The 15,333-nt window shown below is 37.5% G+C and overlaps 1 protein-coding gene across 1 annotated transcript; it reads right to left on the bottom strand.

The window, feature by feature from the left end:
* Window positions 1–815: 815 nt before the first annotated feature.
* Window positions 816–8,217, bottom strand: LOC133832418 (expansin-A23-like). The gene is made up of 4 exons (XM_062262763.1): window positions 8,088–8,217; window positions 7,114–7,732; window positions 4,744–4,939; window positions 816–983 (listed from the first exon to the last, which is right to left on the bottom strand). Exons 1-4 carry the CDS (start codon window positions 8,215–8,217, stop codon window positions 816–818), a joined length of 1,113 nt encoding a protein of 370 aa, XP_062118747.1.
* Window positions 8,218–15,333: the final 7,116 nt, after the last annotated feature.

Genomic DNA, 15,333 nt, shown 5'->3' with positions numbered 1-15,333 from the left:
CCATAGAGTCGAGATAAATCAGTCAAGTTATATTGATAAAGTCCAAAATGGTCTAGGCCGTCAAGACTCAGACTTGGGTCTCAGGACAAGTTAAATACCTTATACAATATTCCCCCAGTGGTCCTGGCCATTGGAACTAGGACCCAATATACAACATGGATTCATGTCGAGTGATAAAACACTTAGTGAATTTAGGAAAAAAATAAATAAAAATATAATGTGGAAACCATTATGTAGATAAAAATCAATATATAAGTACGGATGATAAAAGTTGTCTTGGACGCATCCCCGTCCATAAATATAATACATTTACAAAAACATAAATGAAGCCCTAACTAAAATATAGAGGCCCAGGCCTAGGCTTCATTTTGATCCGGGACATCCGGAACATTCTCACCCTGTTAATCCCCAACAAGGAGTGCCACATCAGCTTTCTCCTTGGCTTCGAATTCAGCCCTCTTTGCAGCAAGATCCGGATACAGGAGGAGACTCATGTTCTTATCCTGGAGCCAGGCCATGTAAACGACCTCATCAAAAGTTGCCTCCAGCAACGCATCAATGTTCTCCTTCTCTTTGTGAGCCTCCTCACTCTGCTTCATCTCTAGTTGACTCGTGCCCTCCAAGGCCTAGTTCCGGAACTCAAGGTTTGCCACTTTCTCCCGCTCCTAGCGAAGTTGGGCCTCAGCTGCCTCAAAAAGGGCTTTAACCAAAGCCTCCAAGCCATGAACATGACGTAGCTCTGCCTCCAGGTTGTCCACCAACTTCTTATGTTCGGTGTCCTTCCTGGACAAAGCTTCCTCGTGCTGAGCCTGAACTCAGGCAGCCTCCTCACGCTCGACCTCAATCCGAGTAGCCTCTTTGGCAAAGGCCTCCCTAGCAGCTTCTCGTTGATTAACGGCCCCCTCCAGCTTCATCTGGGTCATCTCCAGCTTCACAGCCATCTCAGCCACCAAATCTGCATTCCTATGGGGTAACAAGGCATCCTAGAACAAACCAAAGTTAAAAAATTTACAAGGAATGATGATGGTAAAATAAAAAAATTAGATGGGCATGTGGCTTACCGCAGTGGCTTGATGATGAATGGCTTGGGAGATGAAAGGGGCATCCTGGCTGGCCAAGGTGGCATGTCGGTTGAGTTGAAGGGTGGACATGGTATCCCCCACCTGGGCCAACAAATCCGATGCAAGTAGAGTCGTATCCTACCCCAACTTAGGCTAGAACCTGATCTCGACTACAAGCCGGTCCACAATCTGTTGGGGAGTATTGAAGGCCTCCGGACGTTCGGCAAACTGCACCTTCTGCCAGATGGTCAGTGCCTGGGACACCTCATCCCATTTGTCCCGACCGTCCTCCCAAGCCCGGGACACCATTTTCATCCTCTCCTTCTGGAGGACTAGGTCCCCTTCCTCGAGAAGGGCTGGGTTGATGGGAAGCCCTGGAGCCTTCGGGACCTCTTGCTTAACAATGAGGCTTTCCTCGAAGGAATGCTCCTCAGCTAAGGCCAGATCCTTGGTCCTAGCCCTCTTGGCCCGCTTCGAGGAATTCGCGGCGACCGAGTCTGCTTTCCTCTTGTTCGTCCCTCCTCCTTTAGAAGGCTCCTACTCCAAGTTAATGACCTGGAGAGGGGTAGGTTGGGGCGAGATCATTTCAGTGTGTGCCACTGGGAGGGAACTTGTAGCTGGAGCCCTCTCAGAAGCTTCCTGGACTTGATCTGAATCCTCGAGGATCAACTCCATAATTTTCTTTTAGGCCGGGCCCTTGGCAACCCTCTTCGTCGAAGCCTTGGCTACGGCTGCCCTAGCCTCGATGATTTCCTTCATCTTGGCCACAGGGTTTCACATCTTCGAATCACCTGAGATAGACAGAAAAAGGAAACTAATCAGTAAAATACATGAATGGGGATAAAAGTAAAAAGTAAGAGAATTATTCAAGTATAAAGTCCTCCGGGACGAACCTTTATCTAAAGGACGGGCATGACTCAACTCCCCTAGGGCGAAAGAGTGAATTCGGTCCCCCATGTCATCCATATTGTAGGAACCAGGACGAGTGCATGAGGGTCAGTGTGTCTATAACAATGGGGCAAGAATGCTCCACTTTGCTAACAGTCCTGGTTAAATAATCCCGATACTGTTGCCTATTCTTAACTAAGTCCTCAAAATAAGGAGCATAAGTTAAAATCGGAGGCGATTTACCTTGCCTCGAAATTTTAGCTCCGGGAGCTCCAGTGTTAGGCTGCCTCCCCTCAAGAAGGGCTTCCAATTCTCCGGACTCGGCCCTCAACACCTAATGGCCAACTCTTTCTTTGCCTTCTCCACGTCCGCCATGGCCGCTCCTCCCACAGGGCAGGATCCCTCTCACATTGCAGCCCCTAGAAGCTAGGGGTATCAATCGATTGGTTCGCATCAATCATCCCGACCAGCCGAAGGTTCTCCATAGTTACGAAGCCCCTCACGTCCAGCTCCTCGGCACTCAGAGTGGCATAGAATTTCTTTTTCTCTAGGATCGATTCGTTGAGTCGGGTCTGAGCATATGGACCTGTGTTCCAGGACTGTGAGTGTCCAATAAACAAAACTAAAGGCTAGGTAAACAATGAAAAGAATAACTTACCCACACGCTGGAAGTCTAGTACCAAAGTGGGGTTCTGCTCTAGGAGGAACTCGGATGTCATGAACCAGTACAGCCTGACATCCGGGGGGTGCTTCCATGTGCTGAATGGAGCCGAGTAACTCTGCGGACTTTTAGTCTATAAAATTTGTCCCGCGTCTTGTCTTTGGAATTGAGTTGCGAATCCAACTTGTGGAAATACAGCACTTCTGCGAGAGTGGGCACCGGGATATCCTTTGATGCACAGAATATGTGTCATCCCGCGAGCAATTTGTATGCCTAGGGTAGAAGTTGGAAAGGTGCAATCCCCACAAACTTGAGGAAGCACGCGAAGTATTTGTGGAGCGGGAAAGTAGCTCCCGCACTGATATGGCCTATGCTCCAGGCCCCGAACATGCCCACACTAGTATCAGCCTTCTCCTCCTTCTGTGTGAGTCTATTGTAGAAAAGTCACGGAGTCGCCTCTACTCCAAGGGCTTTCTCCAACTGGTGTAACATCCAGTAATTCTGGAACTCATTCTTCTCCTCGTCCATTTCCCAAGAGTTGGCAGTGGGAAGTTTGGACCCTTCCACGACTACAGGGCCCGCCTGGAGAACGTCTTCTGCATATAAAGTCATGCCATGACTCATGATCAGGGACCTAGAAGCGACCTAGAAAATGAGAACCAAGCAATTAGCACCAAAACCAAAGAAAATTGGTTGAGCTATGGGGGTTCTCCTAAAACTACTTAGAGAGGTCCCCTTCGGACCCAAATCCAGGATCAATAGAGATCCCAAGATCATAAGTCGGGAACTAAAGGTCAAAGGTTTTTCTAACTCACCTAAGACAATCTTGGGGCGTCCGAATTGATCCGGGACAACCAAACTAATAGGAGCTATCACCTAGAAAATATATGGTTCATGCCTACCACGATCTTATTCAAAACCACCCTACATGGTAGTCACGACCCTGATATTTTTATGGTTGCAGGAATAACTTGACAATAAAAACAGCTAAAAAGGAACAAAAGGATGAGAAAAATGACTGGAAAACTTACTAAGGGATATTGGACTTGAAATTGATAGAGTCTCAGGCGACAGCGTTGGCAAAATCTCAGTCTTAAACTTGAGAAGATGATGCAGCAGCTCCTCAACACTCCCAGATGTGTAAACCGGGATAGAGTTCTCTACTAGCTGAGTAGGAAGAGGCCTACTCAGAAACAGATGGACACGAAGGTGAATTAATCATCGGAGAATCTCGTCGGTGAAATGGGACATAAAAAACTTTCCTTTCTGCTCTGAATATATGAACTGTGTAAAGTTTGAAAATGAGTTCGTTGAGGTATTTATAGGGTAGAAATCCACTATTTGATCCAACGGTCCACAATGGGGATCCCAAGATTATCCCCATCCGACAGTCCCGGATGACGCAGAGGATTTAATTGGCCCAATCAAACACTGAATCGTGGATTCGTCAATCCATGATCTGCACTTACCTCATCCAACGGTCCATGTTGAAAATATCAAGGCTATCCCCATCCAACGATTCCAGATGGTGCAGAAGCATTAAACAACCCACTCGAGTACCCAATAAACTTTTTTCGTACAGACGTGACGTCTCAATAATCACACTAACACCCATCTGTCACTTGGACAATCAAAAGATTCTTTCTAGATCTTTAGGGCGCGAGTAGCACAGTCGCACCATCAACTTGGAGACACGTGTCTGAGACATTAAGAATTTGAAAGGTTAGGGATTGCCCAAATGGCCCCCAAGTAAATGAACCCGACTTCTGGCAAAAGAACCGTGATATTTAAAATTGAATCTGGGAGAGTAAGGCAAGTCTTCACCATGCAAACACGGATGAAGACTTGGGGGGTAAATTTTATCCTTGTTTGTAACTCGTAACACGTGGCATGATCCAATGGGTCTATGGGCCATCTTAAAGAGGTCTGGGCCCATCCTGAGCCCAAGGAATGGGGAAGGAAGAAACCCTGATAGCCCAATCATCATCGAGCCCAACAACGTTCGATGGGCGCGAGCCTAATGAAGGAACTGGGACTAAGATGCAGGCTCGACTCATCTCCCCGATCCCAACCAACCTACATCCTCAGGGATGCCAATTAAAGTGGCAGACTAACCAATCAATGGAGATAGACCTTATCAAAAATCCAGGGGAGATACTCAGTGTCACGATGTCCATCTTGGAAAATGGACCCGAGTAACCAGGACTCCGATAAGTGAACAGGGACATTAGTAAACAAACCTGGAACATACGTTCGGATAGGATAAACCTGATCTTCCCTGATGCTGACATGTCCTCGAGAAATCTGAAAGATGGTCTCCTCAACTAACCTGCAGAAGAGGGTACACACGGAACATACACTGTTCCTAGGAAACAGTATTACCACTACTCTGACAGATCCTGTCTCCAGGATCCCCTTGGAAGCTCGCGCGGACCAATCCGAGCTAACGTACAATGGGCAGGTGTAAGGCTTGGCCACGCCTAAGTCGGCCTAACGGGCCCAGATTAACTGCATTTTATTTTATAACAATCTTTGTATTATAACTCCATTAGCGAGCTACCTGTGATTACATCCCTATTGGGCTCAATTAGTCCGGCCCAAGCCCACTACGCTTGACTGCCCATAAATAAGGCTAGTTGTGCACTATAGGAGGGATCCCAGATTTTCTCTTGTAAGCAATTACTCTGCTAAAACTTGTAGAAAACTCCATTGTCAAAAATCTCCCTAAAGTCTAATACTAATGACTCGTGGAGTAGGGCTCATTAACGCCCCAACCACATAAAAACTCTGCTTGTTAATCTCAAATCATTTTTATTAAGCTCTTGCTTCTTAGTATATTTATAGTTTCTGAAAAACTAGGTAAACAATTACATTTCTTATTTTAAACTAAACTAGTGATATAAAAGGCTTACATATGATTTTTTTAAATAAACAAACATTAATTATTATTTTATTTTTGATACAATGAGGATTTGAACTCCTCCTCTTCCCACGCACACTCACACACCCAACCACCTAAACTAGCTCCAAGTAGCCATTATTTATCATTTTATAGTTTAATATATGTTTGTATATATATTCTGACCTTCAAAAATAAAATAAAATCATTTGAACAAGAAAATATTGATATATGTTTTTTTAGAGTATTTAGCATTATTGGGTGTTAACTTATAAACCAAGAATAATAAAAAGTTACATCTATAAAATTCACTTTCCTGGGTTGGAAATATTAAAACCTGACCCCAACACTACGCCGAAAAGAACCCTTCTAGTGACAATTTTTAACTGTTGATGTTGACTTTTGACAAAAGTTGTGAAACGATGCCTTTTGCCCCCCTATAAGGGGCATTAGTCAACAATGTTACTGATGGCTCTTTGGTGACGTGAAATGTGCTTTTTGGTTGAGTACAAAAATAGAAAAATATTTACATTCTCATTCTCATATCTAAATTTTTGCATACCAAACAATCCTTAGAGTTTTAGAAAAAAATAAGCATTATAAGTTGAATATGTTTATAACTGAATGCTGACATTGATTGTAAAGTATAAGAGTCGTAAGCTTAAATGTGTAATAATCAGTGAAAAAAATTTAGACAAAAGTGTATGGTTTTGATATCACAATTTGAAATTTCTCATTTTAAATTTAGCGCAGTGGAAGTTACATTGCCTTGTGTTATGATGAAATGCCTAAAATATATGGTCTAATATATGCTAATTATATATTGCACTCTATATCACGAACCAATCGAGGCTGCAGCAAAACCTCATGTATGGTTCGAGGGATAGTGCTTCATCAGACTAGAAGTCTGCTGTAGCATATTATAATAATTATAATTAAATAACTTTTTTTAAAAGAAAAGAACAATAATGAGGACTTCTGTCCTAGCTAAAGGTAATAAGATATTTTAGTAGCGAGAAAAAAGGTTTTCACTATTACTTAGCAATAGTGAAGAAATTAAATGTCCTCTCTATTGCTTTACAATAGCAACAAAAGAGTAGAGACAATTTTTATTGATGATATAGTACTCTCTAAAATCTTTATTTGTCCATAGTGATTTAGAAATTTTTTTGCAAAATAGAAAGTAATGAAATAAAAATGAGAAGAAAGCAATGATAAAAAAAAGTGAGAAGAGAGAATACAGTAAAAGAAAAAGTGATAAAGAGAGAAAAAAAAAGTGAGAAAATGATGAAAGAGATTGTATTGTGAGAGAAAGTATTGAGATGAAAAATAATAATATAGTTAAATAAGGAAGAAAAAAAAGGAAAATAAAAAAATAGAGAGAATATAATGAGAGAAAAATGAAAAAATATACATTTTTTTTCGAAAATACAGAAAATAATTTCTTGTTGTTTTATCTTTATTTTTATAAATTGCTCTTTGAAAACAAACACCCCTTCAATCTAAAATTAAATATAAGTCACACTGGCTGAAAATCTTGTTGTTATTTTCTTAATAATTTGCAAGAAAAGTGCATTTAAAACATAAATTCTGTTCAATACAACCTGAAGTTCTTGCCCTCGTACACTTTATTAAGCTCCCAGGTCTCCGGAGCAACATCATCAGATTGTACAACCCTGCCATCACTAGCAGTAACCCTAAAAGACAACGTTTGGCCTTGCAATCTTTCCCAAGTCTGCCAATTTTGTCCCCAATTTCTAGTCATCTGAATACACTCATTCCCAGTTCCACCCTTGATTTTGACATGAACAACTTGACCAACACCCCCAACATTGTAAATCAACACAAGCAACCAATAAGGGTTCCCTTTCAACTCAAACTTCATGCCACCTGTTTTGTAACACAACACTCTCCGGTACGCGACCGGAACAATCCCAGCTCTGTACTCGGCAATCTTGAGGAACATTGGCATCGAAAGATCGAAGTGTTGCTGGGGCGGGTTGCACCAAACATCCTCAGTTTTTGTGTAGTTTGGAGGGCAGAAGTTTGTGGCTGTAACCCTAATTGAGCCTGCATTTTTCTTACACCAATTTGTTGAATTTATACACACTATTTGAAAGCAGGCTCCACATGTTGCCCCATTGTTGAAGAGTGCTGTGCTTAGAGCTGTTGTCTCAAGGCCGTACCCTTGTTTGAATAGGTTTCCATAGCCACAAGCTCCCACTTTTGCGTGCATGATACAATTCAAAAAATTAACATGTCTATCATTATGTATATTTGATGAAATACTACTAATAAAAAGTTAAATGTAGCCATATATGATTAACTATGTAATCTATCGTTGATTTATTCATGTAGCTAGTAGTGTAAGTCTTTTTTTTTCAAGGGGCGTGCTTATATAATGAAGTATGATTTTGATCATCTAATGCAATTTGCGTACCAAATTGTTTTGCTCATTAAATCTCTGCGCTTGTCCAAAAGTAAGAAGTATATTATTAACAAAAATATTAAATACACTAGTTGATGTATATAACTATCAGAACAAAAGTAAAAGAAACAACAGCACAACACTACTTACTCATAGTTTCATTTCCACCAATGTCTCCAGAAAATGTTGCGTGAGCTAAACCCCAGCCAGAATCCACGTTCAAATTATCAACAAAATAACCATTGACTAGTACTATAACAAGGGTCAAAATTATGGACATACAAGATAGAAACTGAGGATTTTTCATGATTTTTTTTCCTTAAAAATTTCAAGTAGGCTATTGAGATGTTCGGAACAGAACAAACTAAAACAAAATAAGTGATAAAAAAAAAATAGGTAGAGTATGACCTTTTACGATATAGGAGAGTTTATATATAAAGGCTTATACCCTGCCGAGAAAGAAAAAAAAGTTGACTGATCGACTAATGTTATTTATTAATATGCCTTTTCTTCTTTTCAAGAAGAAGACTTTTGTAGCCTTTAATTATTGTGATTCGGGTAATTATTTGTTTTGAATATTGCTTTAGTTGGTAACACAAATCCTGCTGGGATATATACGGTGAAAGAAATCTGGTTCATAATTTCAGTAGTGTGATTATATGCCACTTCATCTACTCAGAGAAGTGTAATATACAAGTCTCCAATTGGTAGTAGGAATAATTTTTCAGCATTAATGAAAAACAGTTTCAGTTTCTATTTTGTTAGTCAACAAGGAAAAAGCCACAATATATCTTTTCCTGCCTCATTAATTATATACAATGAACAATTACAGATATAGATTCGGATCCTAGCCAGTTCCATTTTTATCATATATTTAATGTACAAATATTACGTTAGATATAATGATGTTTTTCAAAATATAATTGGATGAAACTTTTGAAATCTAAATTTTATATTGATAATATCCTAGTCGTAAACTAAAAAAAAAAACTCCAATAATTAAATAAAAAAATACAAAGCTTTCCAGCCCAAATTGAGTTAGGGAGTTTAGTTCCCTTGCTTCCTTAGCAGTTTATTATTCAGTGTTTTATGCATACTTGTGAGCAATATAGGTTTCTAAATGTCATGAAAGACATATGTTGTTGAAATTAGCTTGACATAAAATGTCCCCAATTGAAATCTTGCATGGGATAATGGTTTGTTCATTTGGTTTTTCTAATCAACAGACTTCCAACAAAATCATTGATATATACTATACCAATTTAGAGTTTATATTACATTAGAAAATTATATTTTTTAAAAAGTGCTATTTGTTGAAAAATTGGGCCAATATTTAAAATCTAACTTGATGGGCTCTATAAATATTGGCCCTATGAATATAATTGAGAAATTTGGGTATTTATCCATAGTGTGGAATCATATATCCAAAAAGTTTTATCATATACCAACATTGCAAAATAATGCTACTATTTGTTTTGTTTTCAAAAATACCATTTTCATTTTTTAGCCTCCATCTCTCTTCTCTCTCTCTTCGCACTCTCTCTCTTGGTTCACCCTTCGATTATTTGGAGAGTCATGGCAGCCACCACCAAACCATAATCACCACCAAATTTTTTTGAAAAAAAGTCAATAACTTTGGCATCCTCCTTTTTTCTTCTTGTCTCTTAAAGTATCCATGGACACTAAAATAAAATATCATACGATAGTTTATGATGATATAAAACTTAAACCCACTAAAAGTTCAATTAAGACACTAATTTATGCATTTCTAATAGATCTAGAAATGATTTTTTGGTTTTCTCTTGTAATTTTTTTTCACAATTTTTTAGATCTGAAACATAACAATTTGCAGAAAATTCGATATACCTTGATACACCTCAATGTACCTCAATGCCCAGCTCGATGGGCCCTTAAAAACATGATTTTCATGAAAAAAATCATCTACCTCGACACACCTCAATTCCACCTTGATGCACCTCGATGGAGCTCGATGCAATTCATAGAATGTGCATAACTTTTCATTGGGGTGTCCATTTGTGGTGATTTTTTTTTATTTGGGTATTTTTTTTATCTACACATCTGAGATATGTACATATACATTTTGGGAAGTTCAAAGGTTAAAAACATACCCAACTTTTAAAATATAAGGGTATTATTTTGAAAGTTGGGTATGTTTTTAACCATTGAACTTCCAAAATGTGTGTGTACATATCTCAAACGTGTAGATCACAGAAAAATATCCAAATTCAAAAAAATATCACCACAAACAGACACCCGAGTGAAAAGTTACACTTTCTATGAATTGCATTGAGTTCCATCGAGGTGTATTGATGTGGCATCGAGGTGTGTCGAGGAAGATGGTTTTTTTTTCATGAAAACCATTATTTTTAAGGGCCCATCTAGTTGGGCATCGAGGTATATCGAGTTTTCTTCAAATTTTTACGTTTCAGATCTAAAAAAATGTGAAAAAAATTACAAAAATATATCAAAACATCATGCCCACATTACAAGAAAAACACTCTGTACCGAAGACTCCAAAGTACTCCAAAGTCGTCGCTATATGTAGTTGAAATTCACGAAAAATTCTTTTATATTTATTTATTAAAATAAATAAGCTCCAGCGATGACATGTTGTCGCTGTGGGGTCGTCAACAACACATGACCAGGCCCTTCAAATTCCTAGTACCCCATCAATGTAGGGTACCAGGAATTTGGAGGGAACTAGAGGTGGGAACTGACTCTACGACAACGACATGTCATTGCTATAAGGCCCTCGTCGAAACAAAGAGGGAAATATGTTTGTCTATAGCGACGACCTGTCGTCGCTATAGGATGGGGAGGGAACTCAACCACCAAGAGTTGGTTGCCTATTTTCACTCCCTATACCGACGACTCCAAAGTCGTCGCTGTATGTAGTTGAAATTCACGAAAAAATCTTTTGTATTTATTTATTAAAATAAATAAGCTACAACGATGACATGCTGTCGTTGTGGGGTCGTCAACAACACACGACCAGGCCCTTCAAATTCCTAGTACCCCGTCAATTTAGGGTACCAGGAATTTGGAGGGAACTAGAGGCAGGAACTGACTCTACGACGATGACATGTCGTCGCTATAGGGCCCTCATCGAAAAAAAGAGAGAAATATGTTTTTCTATAGCGACGACCTATCGTCTCTATAGGATGGGGAGGGAACTCAACTACCAAGAGTTGGTTGCCTATTTTCACTCCCTATAGCGATGACATGTCGTCGCCGTAGAGTCCTCATAAAAAAATGAGGGAAATATGTTTGTATAGAGCGACGACACATTGCCACTGTAGGATAGGGAGATGGGAACTAAACCGCCAAGAGTTGGTTGCCTATTTTCACTCCCTATAGCGAGGACATGTCATCGCTATAGAGTCTAATTTAATCCACTGATCAGTTACTTTTTAGTCTATGGTGACGACATGTTGTTGCAATAGGGTCAGAAAAAAAAACGGTGGGAAAGTGGACCGCCAAAAATTTCAGTCAAATTTCACTGCCTTTTCTTCACTATAGATTGGACATGTAGCACATGAAAGGATTTGTGTACTATTCACTATCATATAGCGACGACATGTCGTCACTGTAGGGTCTCACCCTTTGAGTGAAATGGTGCGTTTGATATCAGCGACGACTATTCGTTACCTATAGCAACGATATGTTGTTGCTATAGGTCACAACGATATAACCCCCAAGCAGAGCCTTTCTTCCTCATTCTGTTCAATTTTCTTCGAAAAAACAGGGAAACTCTCTGTTTCTCTCCGCCTTACAACGCTGCCTAACCCTATTTTGGTCAATGTCTCCCAAGTTTCGGTAGTCTAAACCCACTATCCTGCTATTATAGCCTTTAATATATATTTTTTTTCTTAATATATGTGTGTATTTTGTATTTGGTGGAAATGAGTTTTGACATTTTTTTAGTTTTCTTTTTCAAATTTGGGTATTGGATCATCATCCCGAGCCTTTGCCTTTGGATAATCCCCCAGCTCGAGCCTTGGGTAATTTTTTTAAAAAAATATTTTGTGATTGATTAATAGTTAAATTATACTTTTAATTGTGTAATTTGTTATTTTAAATAGTGTTGAATTTTGTTTTTCATTTTAAGGATTTGTATTGTTAATTTAATTATATTTGTGATTTTTAATTTTGTTAATTTTGTTTTATGTTAATTTAATTTAATTAAATGTTGTCTTATAAGAAAATGTATGATAGGTTAGATATATTTATAAGTATATGTATATAAATGTGATAATGTGAATATGTTTATATGTATATAAATGTGAATGTGAAATATATTTTTAAATTGTGATATAGGTTAGATTAATATGATTAGATGTTTATTATAATTTTTTGCTTTCAATTGTATATATGTTAGGCTAAATAAAATTTGTGTTTCGAACTATATATATGTTAGGTTAGATAAATAATATGTTGATTTGGGAATATGTTTACAATATGTTTTTGTTGTTTATTTGTGAATTCAAATGATTGTATTAAATTTTATGTATGTTCTAGGACTAGTTTATATGTTTTTATGCAGATTTTAAATTTTGGAATAAACTAGATTACACTCGTTATGCTGCCGAAATTTTTGTAGATTTAGAAAAACTAAACATTACAAAATAATTTTGAAGTTAGTGTGATTTAATTAATAAATTTTAAAGCAATTAATAAAAATTTATTAAAAAATTATAAAGTATAAATTAAAATCATAATGTTACAAGTATAAAACTTTATTAATATTGTTTTATAAAATAAGTAGAAATTTAAATAATAATCTTTAATGGTAAATTAATAAATTTATAATTAAATATTTAGTTATTTAATTAATTTTATAATATATTAATAAAATTTTACAATATATGTAGAGAAAATAAGTAATTAAGTTAACTTTACTCTTAAAATTAAGTTGAAATTAAAATAATAAAACATTTATTGTTATTTTTTTTAAATAAAAAGTGAAAATTATAATAAGAATTTGATAATTATTAAAGAACATAATAATATTTATAATGAAATATTTGTTTATATAATGAAACATTAGAATACATTCATAACTAAAAATAATATATATTCATAAAATTTAATAATTTATTCATAAGATTCAATAAGATTTCACATTTTACTTGAAAAAATTAGTGTTTTGGTGATAAAAAAATTATTAGCAAATAAAGGTAGTTTTTTATGATTGTCACATTGTGATAATTTATTTTCCACTTGAATCAGTTATGACGATGGTCAAGAGTTGGATAACTAATAGACGATGTAACTCTAATGAGTTTTGGAATGGTCTTCAAGCATTTATACAAATGGGAAAGAATAATGTGAATGCTTCGGGAGAAGTCAGATGCCCATGTGTTCAGTGTGTTAATATGATGATTTAGAAATTGGATGTGGTGGAGGCTCACATTCACGGATATGGGTTTCTGCAGCGATACGTGAAGTGGACCTACCACAGTGAAGTAGATATGCCTCCAGTATTGGACGACAGGGCTCCAATGACTGATGAGATGATTGACATCATCAATGATTTTATTGGTGAAGAAGACACTAACGAAGAAGGCGTAAATGAAGGAATTTCAGATGGTGGTGGCAATAGTGCGGAGAATAAATTTAACAACCTGTTTAAAGAGGCCGAAGCTGAGTTATACCCTTGTTGTACTTGGTTGTCTTCCTTGAACTTCTTGGGGAAGATGATGCACATGAAGGTTATGAATAAATTGACAAATAGTTCCTTTAATGTACTTTTGAAGTTTATGAAATCTGCATTCCTGAAGGAGAATAAGATTCCAACTTCATTCTATGAGTCTAAGAAAAAAATGAGGAAGTTAGGGTTAGGTTATCAATCAATCCATGCTTGCAAGTACGAATGTTGTTTGTTCTGGAATGAGAATTCCCAAAAACAGAGTTGTCTTGTATGTGGGGAGAGACGATGGGTTGACAAAGACACAAAGGGGAAAAAAATTGCCCACAAAGTGTTGCGATACTTCCCTTTGACTCCTAGGCTGAAGCGTTTTTATGGTTCAAGGCATACAACAAATGATATGACCTAGCATAGTATGGGATGATCGAAAGAAGATGGTGTGATGCACCATCCTGTTGATGGGGGGGGGTTGGAAATAATTTGATTCCATATATCTTGATTGAGTTTGGCTGCTGATGGTTTTAATCCATTTGGTAACATGAGTCTATCTTACAACATGTGTCCGGTAATATTCTGCACGTATAATATGCCTCCTTGGCTGTGCATGAAAGAGTTATCATTCATGCTCACCTTATTGATTCCCGGTTCGAAATCACTTGGGAAGGACATGGATGTCTTTTTAAGGCTTTTGGTAGACGAATTGAAGGAGTTGTGAGATGAAGGAGTTCAAACCAGAGATGCTGCAATAAATAATGTATTCAGAGTGCGTGCAACACTAATATGAACTATCAATGATTTTATGGCTCATAGTAGTTTTTCTGGTTAGAGTGGCCAAGGATATATGGCATGTCTTTCATGCAACGAACCCACTCCTTCATGTCGAGTAATTGGGAAAATGGCTTATGTTGGTCATAGAAGATTCTTATCATCTACGCATAAGTGGAGGAAGAGTCACTTGTTTGATGGGAATTATAAAAAGGATGTCCTCTAAAAAAATTTAGTAGCCAAGACAAACTCGAACAATTAGCGCATGTTCCATATCATTTTCTAGGTAAACATGTCAGTTTCGGTGGTGTGAAAAGAAAGCGAGATCCAAAAGAGTTTTATTTAAGTAAAAAGAGTATTTCTTTGAACTTGATTATTAGTCTAAACTTGAATTAAAGCACAATTTAGATGTGATGCATGCAGAGAAAAATGTTTGCGACAGTTTACTCAGTACTTTTCTTATGAACGAGAAATCTAAAGACACCACAAATGCACGAGTAGACTTGAAGAATTGAGGTATCCGAGAAGAGTTACACCTCAAGGGTGACGGTACGAAGTTGATAGAACCACATCCTATGTACTCTTTCACACCGAATGATAGACAATTTTTTTGTCAGTTAATAAAAGGAGTTAGACTTCATAATGGCTTAAGTTCAAATTTCTCTAAGAAAGTAATTGACAATGATGGAAACATTGTTGGGTTGAAATCCCATCATTGTCACATTCTTATGCAACGTCTGTTGCCGGTAGGAGTTCGAGGCTACTTGGATAAGTCTATTCCGAAGACAATCATTGAGCTTTGCAATTTCTTTAAGTAAATTTGTGCTCGTACATTGGTTGTTAAGGACATGGAGAATGTGAAAGATCAAGTGATACAAATTTTATGCAAGTTGGAGTTAATTTTTCCTCCATCATTTTTTGACATAATGATTCATTTAATTCTTCATTTACCGCAAGAAGCTA

Source organism: Humulus lupulus, chromosome 4 (assembly GCF_963169125.1).
Source record: "Humulus lupulus chromosome 4, drHumLupu1.1, whole genome shotgun sequence".
Lineage (NCBI taxonomy): Eukaryota > Viridiplantae > Streptophyta > Magnoliopsida > Rosales > Cannabaceae > Humulus > Humulus lupulus.
Note: the sequence above shows the minus strand (reverse complement) of the source record. Positions and strands in the feature narration are given on the sequence as shown.